Here is a 24,542-nt window from a genome sequence, read left to right on the forward strand (position 1 = left end):
AGAAATACCACATGTTCTCACTTATTGGTGGGAGCTAAAAATAAATGAATAAATTCACACACACACACACACACACACACACACACACACAAAACCGGGGTGGGGGGAGAAGACGTAACAACTACAATTCCTCGAAGTTGATGCGACAAGCAAACAGAAAGGACATTGTTGGGAGGGAGGGGGGAGAAGGAGGTGGGAGGGAGGTTTCGGTAATGGGCCACAATAATCACCCACATTGTATATTGGCAAAATAAAATTAAGAAAAAATAAATAAATAATAAAATAAAATAAATAAAATTAAAAAAAAAAAGTCTGGGAAAAGTCTCCAGCCAGAGAGGCAACATAACAACTACATGTCTTACAAATCAAAAGAACAGCTACAGATAATAGAGACTATCCACAACATATGTGAGCACAAAGCAGCAACAACGTTAAATAGAATATCAGGACATTATTTAAGATTTCCTAGCTGCGAATTGCTTGATAGATATGTCAAAATTCACTTGCAGTTTGAAAAAATATGAAGATCCTGGAAGAGGGACATCCATCTTGATGGAGAATATGCAGCTGAATATCCATTAGGATGAATGCCAGCAACAGTCATGGTAGCCATCATGTGGCACTGTTGGTGACGCAAGGGTGGTGATGTGGGGATTGTTTTATGTTCTACACATATGCAGAAACATATCTGTGAATACTGGAATCTATAAAAGTACCATTAGTGTCCTTGAGTCTAAAAGTGCAATTGGCTCTATCCATTCTTCAAAATGCTAATAATAATGTACTCAGTTGATAGCTGCAATGTGAATCTGAGGATGCACATGGCTTCATCCAGGAGAGTGTCAAGACAAGGGGCTAGCACAAAAGCCTTTGGAAAGAAACAGATTTTTATCACCAAATATCAGTGTTCAAGCTTATGCCATTCTAATGGCCAGCAGGGACTGTCCATAAATTTTAAAGGATATTTTCCAAGGAATTAGTGGTTACCAGTTCTCCTGAAGAGAAAAATGTCAAACTCTGAAATTCTTATCAAACAAGGTGTTGTCTTTGCAGTGTGGTCTTACCTATCAGTGCTTGTGGTCTGCAGTGCTACTGAAATATTCCCAAATAATCTCTTGAGATTCCATTTGAAGTTTTTGTTGTCCAGGGCTCAGTGGAAAATCTTGCTTTCTAAGATTCCACGTTGGTGCCAAATTATGATTATATCCAACTCAGAAGAAGAACTGATAGAAGTTGTACACGGTTTGGAAACATGAGGTATGTGCATTTTTTTGAAAATTTTCAGAGTTACTCATCATATCAAAGCTAGAGGTGTATTCATTCCACTCAATATAGAGTATATGATACAAAGAAACCACCTCATGTCTTACTGGTTTATTTTTTTTTTTTTTATAAAGGAAAGCCATTAAGAATCTTTATCACCTTCCAGAAAAGGCTATTAGGGGGATGATAGTGGAGAAAGTCTCATGTAGACTGAGTTACCTATTTATTTCTTCTCTTTGAATTCAACTGTTTTATTCTCGTTGTATTCCAGTAATGATAGAATACAGAATATTGGGTGTTCTTGTAATCTTTCACTAAACTTGCTGGCGTTTTACTTGAATCAGCCAAGTTTATAAGGGAAAGGCAGAGCAGGATTTCAAAAGCTCACCTTAGAAAATTCTCTATTCTGTCCTCAGAAACTTATTTATAATGGACCTCTTCTACCTCTCGCTCACTTCTCTCCCATCTCCACCCAGCAATTTTTACTCTTAGGAAAGAAAGTAAAAGCAAGGCATCACAGCTCCTTTCTTTGGATGTCATTACTTGCATGATATTACCATCTCTATTTATTCAATGTCCCAGAAACCACAAATGTGGCAATCCCAGTACTACAGTCTAGACAAGATATTGGGGTTATTGAATTACAACAATCTCTTTTTACTATGTGCTCATTTAAAAATATTTTAGAGCATCTACTGTGGATACTTAGTCCTTTTTTATCTGTCACTCTATTCTTTAATATATCCTTCTCATCAATGTCTTCTTTTTTCTTTCATCCCTGTTTTCCAATTTTCCTTTTTCTCTATCATTCTTTCCCTTTTTCTTTTATCTTTCCTTTTATCATTTTTCTCTTTTCTACTTCCGATTGTTTTCCAAGGTGGCTGCACCACTGCACATTCTCAAAAGCAGCACATAAGCGTTCCAATTTCTCCACATTCTCACCTACACTGGTTATTATCTGTCTTTTTAATTATGGCCATCCTAGTAGGTATGAAGTAGTATCTCATTGGGATTTAGATTTACATTTCCTTAATGGGTATATTAAATATTAAAAAATTTCCAGCATACAAAAAATTTTTTTAAATGTTTTTCAAGAGCTACAGTATATCACTGAAAAATTATAAGTTTTTAATGTCTCACATAGAAACATTAGATAGGAAATATAGATTAAGGAATTATCTATAGGAATATAGATTAAAGAAATTCTTTGTATTATTAATTTCATGTTCTTTAAACTTGTTTCTAAATCTGAAAAGTCAAGCAAAGCAGAGTTAGACTAAAGCATAAAAATGAAGTCTGAGAATAAAGAACACTTCAGTCTAATTTTCTGTTTCCTATTCTTGGATTACTCCTTTTTTTTAATCCCTCATTATTATTCTTTTCTTTCTAGAGAAATAATAAAAATTCAGTTGTTTTGAAAGAGTTTGTTTGCGATGCTAAGATTCAACATAGGAATGGAAATGTTAGAAAGAAAAAATATATGATGACTGCACTTGTTCCCCCAAAATAGTAACATGCATTTACTCATCAAAGTTCAGTGTATTTGTCCAGTTCAGCACTTCATCCACTTCCCACTCCATAACAGAATCTATCCCACTATCTTCAATAGCTCTTATTAGCCCTTTTGTTGCCGTGTGAATTAAACCTAGAGTTTCATGATGTGTTGACTTAGCCTCCAGGCTTCCTGCGTAGTACCTAAATAAAGGAAAGGAAGAGAGACATATATTATTGCTATTTACATATTAAAACTATTTACATATTAAATCAAATCTTCATCCAAGATCTACGAGGGTACTCCAGAAAGTTCATAGAAAAATAGAATTAAAAGATAATAATATGAACTTTACCATAAACTTTTTGAAATATCCTTGTATGTGCCGGAATTGTTGGAGGGGAAAAGCAGCTTAATCCCCACACTAACCAAAGAGGCCTCACTTCAAATCACTTCTCAATAAGTTGCATTTTTATGATACAAGGAAAAACTAAGTTATTAAATCACTGAATCACAGAATTACAGACTGGAAAGACCTTATAAACCAAACAACCAGCCCTTTCATTTTATAGGTGAGGAAATAAATCCTGGAGGAGTTGGGTAACTTTTACATCGTTGTGAGGCTAATGGTAGGTAGAAAGAGGGAGGGAAAGGGGAAAAAGGAAAGAAAAAGAGAGGAAGAATTTATGCCATGTACTTTTCATACATTATCTTGTTTAATTCTCTTAAAGACAATAGCCTTTTGTAGCAGCTATTTTTATTCCCCATTTAGGGATGAAGAAATTGAGATTTGGAGAAGTTATGAAGTTGTTCAAGATCGTGTAGGAAATAAATATGTATCAGAACTACCATTCAAGGGCCGACCCTGTGGCGCACTCGGGAGAGTGTGGCGCTGGGAGCACAGCGACGCTCCTGCTGCGGGTTCGGATCCTATATAGGAATGGCCGGTGCGCTCACTGGCTGAGCGCGGTGTGAGCGACACCACACCAAGGGTTGTGATCCCCTTATGGGTCATGAAAAAGACAAAAAACAAACAAACAAACAAAAAAAGAACTACCATTCAAACCTGACTCTAAGTCCAGGCTTATTCTGCAGCACTGTCTTATTTGAGGGATCTTCAAAAAGTTCGTGGAAAGATTCATATTAATGTTTAATTCTGTTTTTCCACGAACTTTTTGAAGTACCCTCATATTAGTCTGAGCACATAAATTAGTGTATCTACCAAACACGAGCTGTGTGAGTAGAGAGAAGTTATTAAGTCCTTACCAAGAACTTTGGGATATAGCATTTTTTTAGGTTATTCATTTTAAGATCTACATTGGTAGCCATTTTAAAGATTAATCTATTCTGAAATCATATTAATTTATCCAGCACTCATTAGGAAGCAGCATAGTAATAATACAAAGCCAGGACTCTGGTATCAAATTATCCGTATATAAATCTCAGTTCTGTAATTTACTAGTTATATAAACTTTGTCAAAAAACCTAGCCTTTCTGCTGGGCCTCTGTGACCTCCTCCTTAAAATAATAATCATAATACTACTTCTTCCTAGCATTCTTGAGAGGTTTAGAAGTGTAAATCCATATAAAGTATTTACAACAGTGACTGGCACAGAGTAAGCATTCAGTAAAAGAAGGCTTACACAACATTGTGTGGTAGGGATATGACAATGACAAGATATATCCCTGCCCTCATGAAGTTTCTGCTTGGTCAGACCTTAAGTGGAAAATGACCCATGAGAGCAATTGCATTTTATAGAAGCAGGAACATGACTCAATTTATACGTTATTAAGAGCAAAAAATGGTAAGAAAGTATGACTTCTTAATTTTTCTATAGTTTTTCATTCACTTATTTCTTTAATAAGTATCTAGTGAGTGTCCACCGTTTGCAAAGTGCTATGTGTTTGTACAGTGATGAAATTAACCTCATGGAACTTGTAATCTTCTACTCTATACTCTGTTCCCTGAACATAATAGGCACTTAATAGACATGTATTAAGTAAATGAGTAAATTAATAAATGAGTAATGGTACCCACTGGCACACAGTTATTGAACTAATGCCCATGTCATAACAAAAATGCATTTAGAAATTAGAAGGCTGGAGGTAAAAGCATTTTTTATGAGTTCCTCCATGTTTTACCTTTCTAAATATACAAACAAGATTAGATTTTGAACCCTGAATGATATCCTTTTTTTCTTTTTTCAACAGTGACATACAACCATTCAGATATCTATTTCTTTTCTTATCAGGGAAATATAAAAAGTGCTTTGTTTTTAAGGGAATTATAATAGTTGTAATTTAATTCTTAGGTTTTGAACTCTTCTAAAATTAGTTACTATTATAGTTAAGTGGTCTAAATAGTGATAAATAATAACAGGTTACCATACGTAGGAACAGTATTTCAAATATAATAGTGAGCAGAAATAAAGATCACACTATAATAATCCTAACTTGTTTTATAAATAAACTAGTGATTTTTAAAAAGAAAACAAAAACAATATAAAATTTGGCTTTATAGGTAATATTGCAATATATTTTTAGTTGTATTCACTTTCAAATGGTATCATATTCTTTCTAAACTAGGAAATTTAAAGGAAAGAACATCATAAGAAATGTTTGTCTGAATTTTACAACAGGGAGAGAAGTTAAAATACAAAGACCTAGGAAGAATCAAAGCTTAAATTGCAAAGGAGGTCAAGGAGAGCTAATATCTATAGGACACAGGAAGGTACAGGATTTAAAACCAGAATTCTTTTAGTAAGACCAGGGTTTAAAACAAAAATATCAAAATTTTGTTGATTTGTTAATTGTTAATTCTCAGCAATAAATTGAAGAATGTTTAAATGCCATCAGTGAACAAAGCACACACAGTAAAATTTCTCATTCATCCCTTGCAACCCTACAAAAAGGAAACATAACACCCAGTCATAAGAATTCATTCATTCATTCACTTTTTCATTCTTTCATTCATTCTACAAGCAACATGTACTCATTAAGCATCAACTTATATCTGTGGTTCTGTGCTAATAAACAGAACAGAGACCCTGTTCTGTAGGGGCTCAAAGTCTGGTGGAGGAGGCAGGCAAATAAACAGATAGTTGCAAAAATGTGACAACTGAATATATAAAAAGATCCACAGGGCACCTCAAAAAGAAGTGCCTGTGTAAGTCAGGGAAAGCTTCAGGAGATATTTGGACAAAGTATTAAAAGATGAAGATGTTGTTGCCAGCAAAGAGGGGGGATATTATGTGGGATGTAGGTAATGGGGAGTCTTTAACATGTTTTAGGTAAGGAATTGATTTTACTTATTTGTGTTTTAGAAACATCACTTCAGTGTTTGTACAGAGATGAGGAAGAGATTAAAGAGAAGGAGACCAACTAAAAGATGGATTCAGCAGATAAAGTATAGATGAAACATTCTGAAATGATGCAGTAGAGAATGAAAGAAAATGTCAGATTTGAGAGATACTCTGGAAGTAGAATTAATAGGACTTGATGACAGATTACATGTAGGAGCTTATGAAGAGTAAGAAGTGTAGGACAATCCCTACATTTCTGGCATGGATGACTGGGTAAATGATGGTGTCATAAACAGACCAGGAGAAATACTGAGGAAAAAACAACTTTTATAATGGGGAAGATATGAAACTCAGTTTGGGACCTATTGAGTTTGAGATAGAAATGTCCATATAATTAGAAATACAGAGCTCAGTTATGGATGAGAAATGTTTCAAGGGTAAATAAACATAGGAAAGAAAAAAGAAATAAAATAGAAGATTATTCATGTGCATTGGCCTGTCACTAGGTGGTGTCTCCCAGCTGTTACTGTGACTGAGCTTCAGCAAGTCATACCACCATTCTGTCAAAGCCAGCTGTTTCTAGGTGATGGCACATATGGCAAGTGAATTTTGTTGTTCTGAGCTCACACTTTCTTTGCTGTAAATGGGTCCCCCCCCCTTGGTAGAGGCAATGGCGTATGAAATAAAATGATGGATAAAGCATTCTGTAATGAATAGTGCTGCTGACAGAAGTAATGCAGGCTGAGAAATAGTTTATGTCTATAATATTTGTCTATCACTGTGAGGACAAAGGGATGCTTCCTGTATATGGGAAGTATCCAACATGATCAGCCCACCACCAGCTAGCCAGTATATCTCATTGCTGGGGGCAAAGCAATGTCTTTTGCTCTACAATCAGCTGTGACTATAACCAGAACAGCCTTGGTGAGGGAAAAACCATGTTGTTGAGTCTGTATACAGTCTCCACCCTTGTGACCATGGCCACTTTGTACATAGCTCCATGGTGAAACTGCTGAGGTTACCAGGGGAAAAAGTTGACATCCATAGGATCATCTTGTCCATCTGATTACTAAGAGCTGTCTGCCTCATGTAAGCCCTTTGGAGGGCATTCACATGGGGCATGAATGACCTTTGTGCCCATTCTGAATATACCTCTCCTCCGACCTAGTCACCAATTTTCCAATTTTATTCTTTCTAAATGCTGATCTATTAAGAAACTATTAGCCCACAGTCAATAAGATCCATACTATTTCCCCTTCTACATGAAGTGAAAAACCAAATGTACCACCTAAAGTTGTGCCCACTGGAAGGATATCTATCCTTTGGCCATTTTCTGGGCTAACTGAGGGTTTGTAATCTAGTGACTGTCCATTCTTGGATTGTGCCAGCATCCGGTGCAGATCCATTGTAGGCCCAATATATCCTCCTCTGTTAACTTGTCATAGGGGACTCTTGTCAAGGCCAAAGATACTGAGATGATGTGGAGGCAATGGAGCATGAGTAGTGGTTGAAGGAGTCTGAGTGACAGCTCATGCAGCTTACTTGGGCTTTCTGAACTTTCTCAGACCCAGTCTCATATAAACCACATCTATTTTATTCTGAAACAATGCTGTATAATCTCTTTTATCCAGTGGATTATACAAAACCCAGGTCAGTTCACAATCACATAGTATTTGGCAACCTATAGTCAAGTATCCAGTCTCTACCAGGTCCTGGTAGCAAGCCTGGAAACTGATTTTTAAATGGAGAACAGTTTTTGGCAGAGGAGGGTATTCATTACCTTATTCCTAAACCCTACAGGTCTGTATTGCGATTCTCCTATTAGGACTCTAGAAGCTCCAGACAGTATTTCACTGTGCCACAGACATTTACAATACTTGTTGGGAACTCTGGGTCATAAAGCCCAAGTTTTAGGGCAGCTTGAACACACTGTGGACCTGCTACAGAGTTCTTTTTTGCTCCATGTTCCACTGGAGCCTGGTGGCTTTATTAGGTCACCTAGTAAATGGACTGGAGCAGCATGCCCAAGTGTGTCATATATTACCTCCCAAATCAAGAGAGGTCCTTTAAGTGTTGTGCCTCTTCAAGGGGGGTGGTGCAGGGTACAGCAACTAGTCTCTCACTTTTGAAAAGATATCCCAAAATGTGTTTAAGCTTCAGCTACATGGCAGGCTCTTAACTTTTTACATAGTTTATCTCCCTCCTTCTAGTATGCGTTTGTCCTACTAAGCCATCCAGGGAGCTGTTTTTTTCTGTTCACCACATCCAATTAGTATTAGGTCATCAATACAATAAACAGGCATGATATTCTGTGGGAATCGAGATGTGTAAGACCCTGGAGACTAGAGCAGGAAAACTGATACAGCTCTGAGAGTAAGATGTAAAGATTCACTCTTCTTTCCATATAATTGCAAACTGCTTCTTTTCTTGCTTAGTGATCGGGATGGGAAAGAACACATTTGCCAGGTCAATAGCAGTATAACAGGTGCCAGGCGCTGTGTTCATTTGCTCCATTAAAGAAACCACATCTAGAAGCCTAGCTGCAATATGTGTTACCACCTGACCTCTACCACTTCAAAGTTCCATTATTCCCAGTGAACTAAAGGAACCAATTCCATTGCAGCTTTCCCCACTGTCATATCCAGCCTTATAAACCACAGTTTGCCAAAAACTCTGCTGCTCTCCTCACCCAGCCATTTCTTAATAACTTGATGAGAGGATATTCCTGGGACCTTCCTGGGGTAATGGCTAGTGGGTGGCTGAGAGATTACACATAACAGAAACACACATTCTCCCAAGTCCTTAGAAATCGTTTTTTTACAGTATATCAGAGAAGTTCAGGCATTTGTTAACAGTAGAGCTTTGGATGAGTTCAGGCTTTGATTAGCTAACCTAACTGACTATTAACATAATTTCTGGATACTCAAGCCGACACATTAAATCCATAATCCCAAGTGAGTGTGGCCATATCAATAAGTTCAGCCCAATCAACTTTTGATCTAACAAACCTTAGAATCTACCCTCGCACAATGCCTCCAAGGTTTCTGTCAATATAGATTTGTAAGTTCTTGTACCTCTTCTGGTTTATAAGCCATCTCCTTCTGGAGTAGATCTCTACCTGTCTGTCTGGGCTGTCCTGAGATACAAGGACATTGTGGGCTGGAAGCAGTGAGAAGTGGTGGTGGTAGAATCGTGAGGAGAATCAGCATAAGTGTGTGTGGCAACTGCATCGTGCAGTCACTGAAAGGCAGAGAAGGGCTGCTTCCCACAAAAGGGGGAGCAAGGGCTTCTTCCACCACCAAGGGAATTTGGAGGTTCAAGGTTCCTAGCCTTGTCTACATCTGCCCAAATGTCCTCATGCCAGGTCTGAGGGTTCTACTTCTTCCCCACTAGTGCCCTAATTTAGTGCAGAAGACCTAGCAGGGTAGAGCATTTGGTTGTACGGCATGTGCTATAACCCTGTGACTGTTGCAACTGGTCCCCGGCTTGTCCTCAAGTCATCCTGCAACTCCAGGAGATGAAGAACTACTACAAAGCTTCCATGACTGTCTTCTGTTTGCACATGCTCTTTAAAAAAAATGTTTTACAACTTTATCGAGGTATAATTGATGTACAATAAACTACAGATATTTAAATTGTACAATTTGCAGTTTTGACGTATGTATACTCCTGTGGATCCATCACTACAATAAAAAATGAATATATACATCACACCCAAAGTTTCCTGTGCCCCTTTGTAATCCTTCCCTCTCTCCTTTCCCCCATCTCCAGATAACTATTGATCTGCTTTGTGTCACTCTAGATTTGTTTGTATCTTCTCGAATTTTAAGTAAATGGAATCATATAGAATGTCCTTTTTGACTGATTTCTTTTATTCAGCATCATCATTTTGAGATTCATCCATGTTGTTATGTGTATCAATAGTTCACTCCTTTGTACTGCTGACTTTCCTTTGTGTAGATATACCACTGTCTGTTTATCTACTTGCCTGTTGATGAACATTTGCGCTATTTCTGGGCTTTGGCTATTACAAAGAAACCTGCTATGAATGTTTATATACAATTTTCTGTGGATATATTTTTTTTTCCTCTTGAGTAAATACCTAAGGGTGGAATGGCTGGATTGAACAATAGGTGTGTTAACTTGTAAAAAGAACTGACAAACTATTTTCTGAAGTGGATGTACCAGTTTGTATTTAGCCAGCAATTGGTGTGGCAGACTATTTTAGCCATTCTAGTGGGTATGTAGTTGTATCTCATCATCATATTAGTTTGTACTTGCCTAATGACTAACATCATGAGTTGTGCTAATTTGCTATCCATATATCTTCACTGATGTAGTGTTTGTTCAAATCTTTTGCTCATTTTTTAATTAGATTATCTTCTGATCATTTGAGTTTCGAGAGTTTTTTTGTTTTAGTTTATATTCTAGACTCAAGAACTTTTTCAGATATATGAGGGTACTTCAAAAAGTTTGTGGAAAAATAGAATTAAAAGATAGTACTAATCTTTCTATGAACTTTTTGTAGCACCCTTGTATAGTTTGCAAATGTTTATCCCTATCTATGGCTTGCATTTTTATTTTTATTTGTTCAAAGGGCAAATGCTTTTAATTTTGATGAAGTGCAATTTAACAATTTTTCTTTTATATTTAATGCCTTCTTCTTAAGAAATCTTTGCCAGAATGAAGGTAACTAAGATTTTCTTCTTTGGTTACTTTTAGATTTTTTTGATTTTTGCTCTTATAATTAGATCTATAATCTTTTTTGAGTTAATTTTATATATGATGTGAGATAAGAGTCAAGATTTATTTTTCTGCATTTGAATAATCAATTTTTACAAAAGATGATCTTTTCCTTAAATTTCCTTGGCACCTTTGTTGAAAATCAGTTACCAATATATGTGTGGGTCTATTTCACAAATTTATATTCTGTTCCATTGACATATATGTCTAACTTAATGTCAGTACCACCATATCATGATTACACTAGCTTTGTAAGTCTTGAAATTAGATAGTGTATGTTCTCCAAATTTGTTTTTTTCCCAAAATACTATATACTTTCCTAGTAAGTCTAAGTATTTCATCAACTTACATTTGCCTCATCCATTCTATTTTTCTAATTTTTCTTTTCTTATCCAAATCTTGCCTTCTCTTCAGTTTTGAAAAATGGAATTCACTTTCCTTTTTGTCTTCCACCTCTACATGGTCAGTAGATACCCAAAACTATTGAGAAACAAAAGTGAATATACAAAATGTTGAAATATTGATTTTCTGGCTATAGACAAGAACTTCTGTGTGTGTTCAGTAGGAATAGGCCAAGATAGGAATAGGGGAGAAGACAGACCCTTTTAAAGTATTCTAAGTGATGGGTGAGTAATACATTGAACCTTCAGAAGCAGATGCTACAGAAAGACTGAAAAAAGTACTAGTGTATTAAATGAATAAATGAATAGACATAGTCTAAGAGTGTCTCATCTGCTCACATGAATAGACCTGATTTATTCTTAGTGCTGTTGGCTTTTGATGACTTTAATTCTCAGAGTACAGGCACTCTCCGGAAATACCTAAGTCCCTCTATCCTGTCCCAAGACTGTGGTTTCCTCTGTATGACACTTTCACCTAACTGATCACCTATTTTCTCACTTCCAATTCATTCCTCCTCCCCTGCCCCCCCCCCACACACTAGATAACAAGGAGAGTTTGCTAGGCCCCCCTACCCCCCGTCATCAGCACTATGTATCTGCTTCTATTAAATCACTTAACACATTTACTGCATTGTACTGAATTATTCTGTTTACTTGACTTTCTCCCTAATTAAAAAGCAAACTACTTGAGAGAAAGGACTATGTCTTTTCTACCATTGTACAGCTGGATCTAGAACAATACCTGACACATGATTGATATGCACTAAAGTTTGTTGAATGAATTCACATTTTTACTTTCCATACTTAGTATATTTGACATACCACATTCTATAGTCTATATACTGAGTATATAATCTGCTGAGTACCAGAGGTGTCTAAAGATGGCCCAGATTCAAAGCTGATTATTAAAATAAAAGTAGAAGTAAACGTAAGAAAAAAAAGTTAAATTGCTGTACCTTCAAGTATTACTAGTAGCCCCAGAGTAGAAACTTAAGCGAATTTTATCAATTAAATTACTAGGATTTATTCTTTTAAAAAATAATTTTAGAAAATAAGACAAATGGGTTTCTAAATATGTAAGATAAAAATTATTAAGATTTTTCTTTTCTTACTCTATCAGAAACAGGCCTCCAGCCATTGTTTTCTATACGACGATACCAGCCACTACGACCTTCTTCCTCAAGATGATCACTTTTATTATGAGATGCATGCTTTGCTGGAAGTTTTGTGTAATCTCTAGGGCTGTTAGCACACAGATCTTCAATATGTCTCTGAGTAAATATTTTATAGTATATATTAGGTGGAAATTTAACCTGTAGATGGAAAAGTTCAAAGGACCATTGTAATGTAATAATTATAAAAATGGCTTACATTTTTTAAAAATTATATCTTCTAAACTTCACATAAATGTGCTTTAAGACTACTAAATAAGGGCCGGCCCCGTGGCGCACTTGGGAGAGTGTGGCGCTTGGGAGCGCAGCAGCACTCCCTCCGCGGGTTCAGATCCTATATAGGGATGGCCGGTGCGCAGTGTGGGCGCCACAAAGGGTTGCAATCCCCTACCGGTCACACAAAAAAAAATATATATATATATATATAAAAAAAGACTACTAAATAAGAATTCACCCATACTTACTCCACCTAATCTGAATCGCACATGAATGCCAGCAGCAGCATCTAGAAGCTCTGCCTAGAAGAAAATATATTACTCTTCAACATTCTGTATGTACCAATTCACTACTTCTCACTCTAAAATAAATTTTAAAATAGTTGCTGAATATTGATTATTCATGAAATAGGTCAGGTGAACAGACCTCAAATAATTAAGTTAGAAAGTATTTTAAAAGCTAAGGACTTAGTTTCTTATGGACACCAGTAACTAAAATATAACTGGAATAATTATACCAAACTGTTTTCTTTCTATGCAATATATAAAAGTAAAAGCCAACTGATTTGTTATATTCATAAAGTGGAAGTTTTAAATAAGTCCTCAAATACATGATTTACATATAAAATATTATCTCACAGGTAAATTTAGAGACAACAATTGTGACTGGTCAACTTAAGTTCAACCCCAAATGACCTTTCCTAACTAGCTTTTGTTAAATCAAAAATCTTTGTTTAAAATTCTGTAAGAATTGTGTATAAAAGGTCTTCCAAATTTTAGTACCCTGCACCAAATGGAAAGTAGAAAAAAATATCTTGGTCCTTTATAAGAAAGCAGTTCAACCTTGTCTCCTGATAATATTAGGTTTTAGATGAGAAAACAGACGTTATCCTAAATTATTCAGTCTATAAAGCCTGAAAGACAACATTAGTTTTGCAGAATAATTTTCTCCTGACTAAAAATGTTACAAACTCAAGTAAGAAGTTTGAGATCCTGTTATACAACATATTTTTTCATATTAGAACTATAACACTATACTTACATACATATGTATATGTTTTCACTAAAGTTAAAGTAGACACATTTTAAGAGTACAATTTAATGAATTTTTACATATGTATATATACCCATGACATCTCCATGCATCAAAATACCAAACACTTTCAGCATCTCAGTTGATTTTCTTATTTCTCTCCCAGCCAATATTCTCCAAAAATCCCTTTATCACCGCGGATTACTTTTGCCAGCTTTTGAACTTTATACAAAAGGTATTATACAGTATGTAGTCATTTGTGCCTGGCTTTTTTTTTTTTTTCTCAACGTGAATCTGTGGTGAATCTGTGAGACTCATCCATGTAGTAACATAGAGCAGCAGTTAGTTCTTTTTCATTGCTATCAAGTATTCCATCATATAATATACCACGATTTATTTATCTACTCTATTATTATTGAATATTTTATATGTCTCTAGTTTGGGGCTATTATGAATAAAACTGCTGTGAACATTATTGTTCATGTCTTTGGGTGGGTTATAGCATTCATTTCTCCTGGTTATGTACCCAGGAATAAAATATGAGAGGTCATGGGGCATATGTACAATTAGCTATACTAGTGACTGCCAAAGAGTTTTCCAAAGTTTGTGTACCAATTTACCATCCACCACCAATATATGAGACTTCTGGTTGGTCCACATACTTATCAATTCTTGGTACTGTCAATCTTTTTAATTTTAGTGATTCTGGTGGGGTTATAATGGTAGTTCATTGTAGTTTGAATGTGAATTTTCTTATGACTAACCATGTTAAGCACTGTTGCATATGCTTATTAGCCATTCAGATATATCAGTCCTCCTAGTGGTTTATCAATTGTATTAACCTATTCAAAGAACTAACTGGCTTTATTTTCCCCATTTTACTTCTATGTTCTATTGATGTCTGATTTTATCTTTACTATTTCATTTTACTTTCTTTGGGTTCAATTTGCTTATCTTTTCTACCTTGAGGTACAAACTTAGTTAATGTATGCATTTAGAGCTATAAATTTCCCTCTGAGCTTGCTATGGTTTGTGGGATGTGTCCCCCCAAAAGCAGGCCTAATGGGAGGTGTTTAGGTCACAAGAACTCCACCTTCATGAATGGTTTAATGCCAGTTATAAAAGGGCTCGAGGCTGTAAGTTTGATCTCTTGCATGCATGTTTACTCTCTCTCTGTCTCTCTCTCTCTCATGTGTGTGCTCTCTTGTCCTTCTATCTTCTGCACGGATGAAGCAGCAAGAAGGCCCTTGCCAGATCTGGGCCACTTGACTTTGGACTTCTCAGCCTCCAGAACTGTAAGAAATAAATCTCTGTTCTTTATAAATTACCCAGACTCAGATATTATGTTATAGCAGCACAGAATGGGCTAAAAGCTCTACTTTAGCTGCATCCCACAAGTTTTGATGTAATATTTTCATTATCACTCAGCATAAAATATTTTCTAATTTTCTTTTTTAACACATGGATTATTTAATTTCATGTGCTTAATTTGTAAAAATTTGGTGGTTTTCTGTTTCTGTTCTGTTATTGATTTCTAGTTTAATTCTACTGGGACTAGAGAATATTCTCTATGGTTTCAATTCTTTTACATTTGTTGAGACTTGCATTAAATCCCACCATGTGATCTGTTTGGGGAAACATTTACTGTGCACTTAATTTAAAGAAAACATTAGTTTTGTAGAACTTTAGATATTTTGTAGTGTTGGCTGTAGGGTTCTATATCATATCAATTAGATCAAGATGTTAAAATGAAAAAAAAGATGTTAAAATCTGCTATATCTGTACTAATTTTTTTTGCTTGCTTGTTTATCAATTATCAAGAGATCTGTGTAAAAATCTCTGAGTATGATTGAAGATTATATTTCTTCTAATTATGCCAATTTTCGCTTTACACATTTAAGATTGTTATATTTTTCTGTTGACTCTTTTATTATTATCAAATGTCCTTTTTTTCCCCCTTTTTGTCTCTTTTTTACTGACCGGCAACGGGATCGCAACCCTCGGTGTTGCGCCCGCACCGCGCTCAGCCAGTGAGCGGGAACCGGTCTCCACATGGGATCCGAACCCTCGGTGGGAGCGCCACCACGCTCCCAAACGGCGCACTCTCCAGTGCACCACCGGGCCGGCCCCAAATGTCCCTTTTTATATCTCACAGTACCTTATGCCTTAAAGCCTAATTTGTCTGATATTAACATAATGATACCAGCTTTCTTTTAACTGAAGTTTGTATGATGTATCTTTTTCCAGCCTTTTACTTTTCATTTTTCTGTGCCCTTATATTTAAAGTATGCCTGAAAAATAAGGTATAGATAGGTTTTTGGTCAGTCTGATAAGTTTTGCTTTTATGTGGGTTATTTAGTCTATGTACATTTCATTTAGTAATTATTATATTTAATATATTTAATAATAATTATTTGGACTTAAATTTTCAATATAAAATTTATATAATTATTTATATGCTTACTAATATAGATAGCTAAATAAGGGTTAGGCCTTACTGATATACTTGGGCTAAAGTCTACCATCTTGCTTTGTTTTTTATTTTTCCCACGTGTTTTTCATTCCATTATTTCTCCTTTCCTGCATTCCTTTGGATTAATCAAGTAATTGTTAATATTACACATTTTCTCATCTATTAGCTTTTAATTAATATATTTTTTATGTTTTTTTAACAGTTACTCTAGAGAGTACAATGTGCATACTTGACTTATTACTGTACTGTTACCACTTTCTAAGCAATGCAAAAATCTTGTAACAGGTTAACTCCTTTTACTTCCCTCTTAGCCTTTGTGTTATTACTGTCATATATTTTACTTCTATAAATGTCATAAACCCAAGACATTATTGTTTTAAAATGTCAATATTCATTTCTATTTCAACATATATTTACCCTTTCCAATGTTCTTTATTCCTATAATTCTTGTTCCCTTCTGAAAGAATTTTCCTTCAAGAACTCTCTTTGATTTTCTTCTTAATGTAGTTTGTTGGCAATTAATTATCTCAGCTTTTGTTTGTCTGAAAATATCATTACTTTGCTTCTACTTTGATTTTTTTTTGCACTGTTATAAAATTTCAGGTGGACAAGTTTCTTTTTTCTTTCAAAACACAAAAGATGCAATTCCCATTATTTCTGGCTTTCCTAATATTTCCCCCCCCTCTATCTGTTTTTTAGATTGTAGCTTTGTCTTTGTTTCTTTGGAGTTTGGCTGTGATATGCCCAGGTATATGGCCTTTTTTGTATTTATGTTGTTTATAATACACCACTTATTAAAAATATGGGTTGATTTCTTTAATTAATTTTGGTAATTTTGATCTATTATCTCTTCAAATATTGCTTCTGCCCCATTCTATGTCTTCTCTCTTTCTGAGACTCCAACTACATGTATGGTAGGCCTCTGGACTGTGTTACTTTCTGTTATTTTTTTCCATTATTTTTCTTCCTGAGCTGAGGTTTGGATATTGTCTGTTAACCCGTCTTTCAGTTCAGTAATCCTGTCTTTGGCTAATGCCAATTTTCTGTTAAATCCATCCAACACATTTCTAATTCCATAGATGATAATTTTAGTTCTAGAATGTTCATTTGCTTCTTCTTTATATATTCCAGTACTTTGCTGGAATTCTCCATATTACCATCCATTTTGTCCATCTTTTCTTTCATTTAAAAAAATATTAATCACAGATTTTCTGAAGTCCTACATGCTAACTCTAGTACCTGGATCATTAGTGGGTTGAATTATATGGTCTGGGTTTTCTTCTTGATCACATTCTTCTGCATCTTTACATGTCTAGTTATTTTTTATTGTATATTTGACACTACAGATAAAAGAACTGTAGAGGCTTCACTAGAAAGGATTTACACTTCCTCTTTTAGTCAGTCAGAGTGAGGTACTGATCATGTTAATCCAATCGGAGATTGAGCTGGGTCAAATTTGGAATCCACATCTGGTATGCCCATTTTTTGTTTTTCTGTTTCTCAGATGTGGTCCTTGGGCTGTTATAAAAGATCCTGGCAGGTGTCTATCTCCTCAAACATGAAAGGCTATGGGACATTCAGTTATACTCTTAAGAAGATCTAAGTTTAATTCTTTTCTACTCCCTGAAGAATCAAAATATGACAAATATTTTTGGAGTGGGAGATAGACTGTGTGTTTCAGGCAGGTCCATTCCTTGTAGCATGACTTTGTCTCCTAAGCTTATGAGAGATTATGGGAAATTTCATTTAGTAGAATAGTGTTACTTAAAGTGGACTTAAATTAGTTGTAAATGTTCACTGCCAACTCTAAGGCAACCAATAAAAAAAGTAAAAAAGAAGTACAATTGATATGCTAAGAGAGGAGAGAAAATGGAATCATAAAATGCTTAGTTAAAACCAGAAAAGGCAGAAAAATAGTGGAAGACAAAAGAAAGAACAAGGGCAACAAATAGGAAACAGTAACAAATACAGTAAATAACAATCAAACTATAACAATAACTTTAAATGTCAATGGTCTAAATATACCAATTAAAGCAGAGACTCTCAGAATGGCTAAAAACAAGTCCCAACTATATGTTGTGTACAAGAAACCCATCTTAAATATAAAGATGAAGATAGATTAAAAGAAAAAAATGGAGAAAGATATACTATATTAACACTAATCAAATGAAAGCTGAGCAGCTATATTAATTTCAGACAAAGCTGAATTCAGAGCAAGGAAGACTCAGGGTTATAGAGGAGCATTACATGATGCTAAAGTGGTCAATTCTCTAAGAAGACATAACAATCCCTAATGTGTATGCACCTAACAACAGAGCAGCAAAATATCTGATGCAAAAACTGATAGAACTGCAAGGAAAAACAGAGGAATCCATTACTATAAGTGGAGATTTAAAACCCCCTTAATCAGTAATTGACAGATTCAGCAGGCAGAAAATCAGTAAGACCATAATTGAACTGAACAATACCATCATTCAACTGAATCTAATTGACATTTACAGACCACTTCATCCAACAACAGCATATTACACGTTCTTCTCAAGCTCACCCAGAATATTTAGCAAGACAGACCATATTCTGGGACATAAAACACACCTTAACAAATTTAAAAGAATAAAAGTCATACAAAGTATGCTCTCATATATCTATGGAATTAAGCTTGAAATCAGTAAAAATAGCTGGAAAACCCCCACACTTGTTCTTGTTTTTGGCAGCTGGCTGGTAAGGGGATCTGAACCCTTGAAAAACACTCAAGCTTGGAAGTTAAACACATTTCTAAATAAATAGGTCAAATAAGAAGTCTCAAGAGAAATTTTAAAATATTTTGAACTAAACAAAGTAAAAATACAACTTATCAAAATTTGTGGGATGCAGCAGAAAGAGTGCCTAGAGGAAAATTTATAGTATTGAATGCATATATTAGAAAACAAGAAAGAACTGAAATTAACAATCTAAAATTCTAACTTAAAAACTTATGAAAAGCAAATATTAAATCCAAAGTAAGCAGAAGAAAATAAATAATAAAAATCAGAGCAGAAATAATGAAATTGAAAACAAGAAATCAATAGAGAAAATCAAAGAAACAAAAAGCTGGTTTGAAAAGATCAATAAAATTGATAAGCTTCTGGCCAGGGTAACTAAGAAAAAAAGAGAGAAGATACAAATTACTAATATCAGAAATAAGAGAGGGCTCATTATTACTGATTCCATGGAAACTAAAAGGATAATAAACAAATTTTTTTAAATACCTTTATGCCCAGAAATTTGATAACCTAGATGAAATGAGCCAATTCCTGGAAAGACATAATCTACCAAAATTCACAAGAAGGAATAGACAATCTAAATAGATTATCTCTATTAAAGAAATTGAATCAATAATTAAAACCTTTCAGGGCCGGCCCGTGGCTCACTCGGGAGAATGCGGTGCTGATAACACCAAGGCCCTGGGTTCGGATCCCACATAGGGATGGCCGGTTCGCTCACTGGCTGAGCGTGGTGCTGACAACACCAAGTCAAGGGTTAAGATCCCCTTACCGGTCATCTTTAAAAAAAAAAAAACCTTTCAAAACAGAAAGCAACAGGCCAGATGAGTTCACTGGTGAATTCTACCAAACATTTAAGGAATAAAGTATACTAATTATCTGTAATCTCTTCCAGAAAATAGAAGCAAAGTGAATACTTGCTAATACATTCTATGAAGCTAGTATTACCTTAATACCAAAACCAGAGACATAACAAGAAAGGAAGACTACAGACCAGTATTTCTCATGAACACAAATGCAAAAATCCTCAAAAAATATTAGCAAATAAAATTCAACAATGAATAAAAGTAATTATGCACCACGACCAAGTGGGATTTAGTCCAAGTATGCAAGGACATTATTATATTACATCAACAGGCTAAAGAAGAAGAAACAAATGTTCATATTAGAAGATACAAAAAAGGCATTTGACAAAATCGAACACCCATTCATGATCAAAACTTCAGCAAACTAGGAGTGGAGGGAAACTTCCTCTATTTGATAAAGAATATCTACAAGAAACATACAGCTAACATCACACTTAATGGTGAGAAACTAGATACTTTCCTACTAAGATTAGGAACAAGGCAAAGATATCCCTTTGTCATTCCTATTTAACATCATACTGGAAGTCCTAGTTAATGCAGTAAGACAAGGAAATTAAAGGTATAGAGATTGAGAAGGAAAAAAATTTCTTTGTACACAGATGACATGATTGTCTTTTTTTGTGGGGGTCTTTGTTAAGTGACGCTCTAGTCTCAGTCTCTACCAGGAATTGGGGATGGGTGGGTAACCCCACTCTCCCCAGGTTTTCCCAGACTTACTGTCTCAGAAGAAGGAAGCAGGAAGCCAGGACTCCTCTAAGCACAGCTTAGGAAGCTAGGCTAGCACTGGGCGGGGGTGGGGTGGTGGGGGGGGGGCAGCAGAACCGAGATCCTGCAACCCAGACATGACTGTCTATGTAAAAAATCCCAATGACTCAGCAAAGAAACTCCTGGAACTAATAAACAATTAAAATAATGTTGGAGGATACAAAGTTAACATATACCAGCAATAAACAATTGAAATTTGAAGTAACAACAGGACATGTACGTTAGCACCCAAAAAAGTGAAATACATATAAATCTAAAATATGTAAAAATATATATGAGGAAAACTACAAAACTGTGATGATAGAAATCAAAGAAGATCTAAACGAATGGAGAGAGATTCCATGTACCTGGATATGAAGACTCAATACTGTCAAAATGTCTGTTCTTCCCAACTTGATCTATAGGGTCAATGCAATCCCAATCAAAATCCCAGCAACTTATTTTGTGTATATTGTAAAACTGATTCTAAATTTTATATGGAAAGGCAAAAGACCCAGAATAACCACCACAATATTGAAGGAAAACAATAGAGGTGGAGGACTGACTATCCGACTTCAAGACTTACTATTAAACTACAGTAATCAACACAGTGTGGTATTGATGAGAGAATATACAAATAGATAATAGAACAGAAGAGAGAGCCCAGAAATAGACTGACACAAATACAGTCAACTCATCTTTGATGAAGGATCAAAAGCAATTCAATGGAGAAAGGACTGTCTTCAACAAAATGGTGCTGGAACAACTGAACATCTACATGCAAAAAAAAAAAAAAAAAATCTAGACACAGACCTTACACCTTTCACCAAACATTAACTGAAAATGTAAAATGCAAAACTACAGAACTCTTAGAAGATAACATAAAAGGAAATCTAAGTGAACTTGGGTTTGGTGATGACTTTTTAGATACAACACCAAAAGCATGATACATGGAAGAAAAAATTATAGGAGGAACTTCATCAAAATTTAAAATTTCTCCTATGTAAAGGGCACTAAGAGGATGAAAAGACAAGCCACAGACTGGGGGAAAAAATCTTTGCAACACTGCATCTGATAAAGGACTAGTATCCAAAATACACAAAGAACCCTTAAAACTCAACAATAAGAAAATGAACAGCCTGATTTTAAAGTGGGCAAAAAATCTGTAAAGATATCTCACCAAAGAAGATATAAAGGTAACAAATAAGCATATGAAAAGATGCTCAACATTCTATAAAATTACAGAATTATAAATGAAAACAATGACATACATCTACACACCTCTTAGGATGGCTAAAATACAAACACTGGCAACACCAAATGCAAGCAAGGATGTGGAGAAATAGAAACTCTCATTCATTACTGGTGGGAATGCAAAATGGTACAGCCACTTTGGAAAATGTTCAGCAGTTTCTTATAAAACTAAACATACTCTTACTATATGATTCAGTAATAGAAATTTAATGAAAAGCACAATAGCAAGAGTAGAAAAGTCAGAAGGGAACAAAGGGAAATAAGTGCATTGTCTAAGAAGAGATTACATATGATATTCATAAATCAAATATGCATGTTGCAATCTCTTGGATAAGCATAAAAGAATGGTAATAAAGAGAGAGAAAATGTAACGATGACAAAAAAATCAGTCCCAAAGAAGGCCGTAAAGGATTGAAAAAGAACAGAGAACATTTGAGACAAATGGTAAATAGTAAAAGGGTAGATTTACATCCCAAACTATCAGTAATTACATTACATGTGAATGGAGTAAATACTCCAAGAAAACACAAGAGCATCATACTGAATGAAAAAATGTTAGCTAAAAACATGCTGCCCACAAAAAGACACAACTAAAATATAAAGATTTAGAATATTGAAAGTGTGGGCTGGCCAATTGGCTAGAGTACAGCCTTGAAACATGAAGGTCAAGGGTTCAGATCCCCATACTGGCTAGCTGGCAAAAAAAAAAAAAAAGAATATTGAAAGTAAAATAATGGGAAAGATATACCATGCAAACAATAACCAAAATTAGTTGGTGTGGCTACATTAATATCAGAGATTTGGGACATTAAAGCAAAGAGAATTACTAGAGGGAAAGAGAGACACTTCGAAGGCTCAATTCACAAGAAAGATATAACAATCCTAAATTGGCATTCATTTAAAAAACACGGTCTCAAATTTATTTATTTTTTATTGGAATGTATTGATTATACAATTTGTGAGGTACCAGAACTGAATATCAATACATGTCTATGATGTGTGATGATCAAATCAGAGTAATCATCATATTCATCATTACAAAACTTAATCATTTCTTTGTGATGAGGACATTCGATTTCCTCTCCTCCAGCCACTCAACAACACACAGTAAATATTTGTTTATTATAGATGCCCAGGTTGACCATACACCCATAGAACTTATTTTTCCTATCCAGTTGTTCTGCATCCATTAACTGACCTCGCACTATCGACCTCTCCCCTGTTCCTGCCTCTAGGAACCACAGTCAAATATACTTAAACTAACAGAAAAATAGATCTCCAATTATAGTGAGAGATTTTAATACATGTCTCTCAGTAATTGATAGTACAACTAGGCAAAAATAATCAGTAAAGATACAGAAGATTTGATCAACATAATTGACAAGCTTGACCTAGTTGACATCTATACAATGCTATGCTCAATAACTAAGGAATACATATTCTTTTCAAGTATAGACAAAATTTACAAAAATAGACAACAGAGGATTGAAATCACTGTGAAATTAAGGTAAGGATTGATGATAAAAAGATAACTTGGTAATTCCCAAGTGTTTGGAAATTTAAAAGTACAATTCTGAATAACTGGAAGAATCAAAATAGAAATTTAAAAATACTTTAAATTTAATGATAAAAATATGACATAACATATCAAAGCTTGTAAACTGTAACTAAAACCATGCTTAGATAAAAATTTATAGCTATAAATGCAAATATCAGAAAAGGCTGAAAAATCACTAAATTTAGCATTCATTTCAAAAAGCTAGAAAAATAACAGCAGATACAATTCAAAGAAAATATAAGAAGTAATAAACAGCAGAAAATAATGAAATAGGGGCCGACCCCGTGGCTCAGTCGGAAGAGTGCGGCGCTCCCGCTGCAGGTTCGTATCCTATATAGAGATGGCCAGTGCGCTCACTGGCTGAGCACGGTGTGAGCCACACCAAGCCAAGGGTTACGATCCCCTTACCGGTCACAAAAAAAAAAAAAAAAAAAAAAAAAAAGAAAATAATGAAATAGGAAATGAATGAGCAATAAAGAACAACAAAACCAAAAATTGGTCCTTTGAAAAGACTAATAAAAGTGAAAAACCCAATGAGATTGGTTAAGAAAAATAAAGAAGACACAAATAACCAATGTCAGAAATGAAATAAAAAGAAATATTAAATATTCTAAGACTAGAAAAATCATAAGAGGATATTAAGAACAACTTTAAGCTAATAAATTCGAAAATTTAGATAAAATGGACAACTTTCTGGAAAAATACTTTATCAAAGCTAGCACAAGAATAAATACAACATAGCAACAGACCTAAAACTATAAATTGAATTTGTAATTTAAAATTTTTCCACAAAGGTAACTTCCGGCACAGATGGCTTCGCTGGCAAATCCCTACATTTAAAGAAGTAACACTCGATGTAAAAAAAAAAAAGAATCCAGAAAATAAACCGACAAAGAACATTTCCCAACTTGAGAAGGCCAGCTAAATTTGACACCAGCTAATTCTGACAGATGGTATGAGAAAGTAAATTACATGTTCTGCATAAACATAGGTACAAAAATGTTAAATATCTGCAAACTAAATTCAGTGATATTTAAAAAGGATAAGACCTCACAACCAAAATGTGTGTATTCTAGAAATGCTAAGATTTAACATTTAAACAAAAAAATCAGAACAGCAGAATATCTCAATTAAAGCAAAAAACTTTCATAAATTTTTGTGGGGGGAGGTGTGGCGGGGAGGTGGCTGGTAAGGGGATCAAACCCTGGGCCTTGGTGTTATCAGCACAATGATCTAACCAACTGAGCTAACCAGTCAGTCCCTT

General features: G+C 34.9%; 1 protein-coding gene across 1 annotated transcript in view; it reads right to left on the reverse strand.

The window, feature by feature from the left end:
- Nucleotides 1–2,783: 2,783 nt before the first annotated feature.
- The window catches only part of LOC103603849 (chromosome unknown open reading frame, human C11orf65), a 42,704-nt gene continuing 20,945 nt past the window's right edge, over nucleotides 2,784–24,542 (reverse strand). Inside the window, exons 3-6 of the mRNA XM_008588439.1 lie at nucleotides 12,838–12,891; nucleotides 12,314–12,514; nucleotides 11,150–11,280; nucleotides 2,784–2,958 (exon numbers count right to left, since the gene is read on the reverse strand). Of these exons, the coding sequence (XP_008586661.1) occupies nucleotides 2,784–2,958; nucleotides 11,150–11,280; nucleotides 12,314–12,514; nucleotides 12,838–12,891 (561 nt within the window). The remainder of the gene's footprint in view (nucleotides 2,959–11,149; nucleotides 11,281–12,313; nucleotides 12,515–12,837; nucleotides 12,892–24,542) is intronic.

This window comes from Galeopterus variegatus, unplaced genomic scaffold (genome assembly GCF_000696425.1).
Source record: "Galeopterus variegatus unplaced genomic scaffold, G_variegatus-3.0.2 Scaffold4825, whole genome shotgun sequence".
NCBI classification, from domain to species: domain Eukaryota; kingdom Metazoa; phylum Chordata; class Mammalia; order Dermoptera; family Cynocephalidae; genus Galeopterus; species Galeopterus variegatus.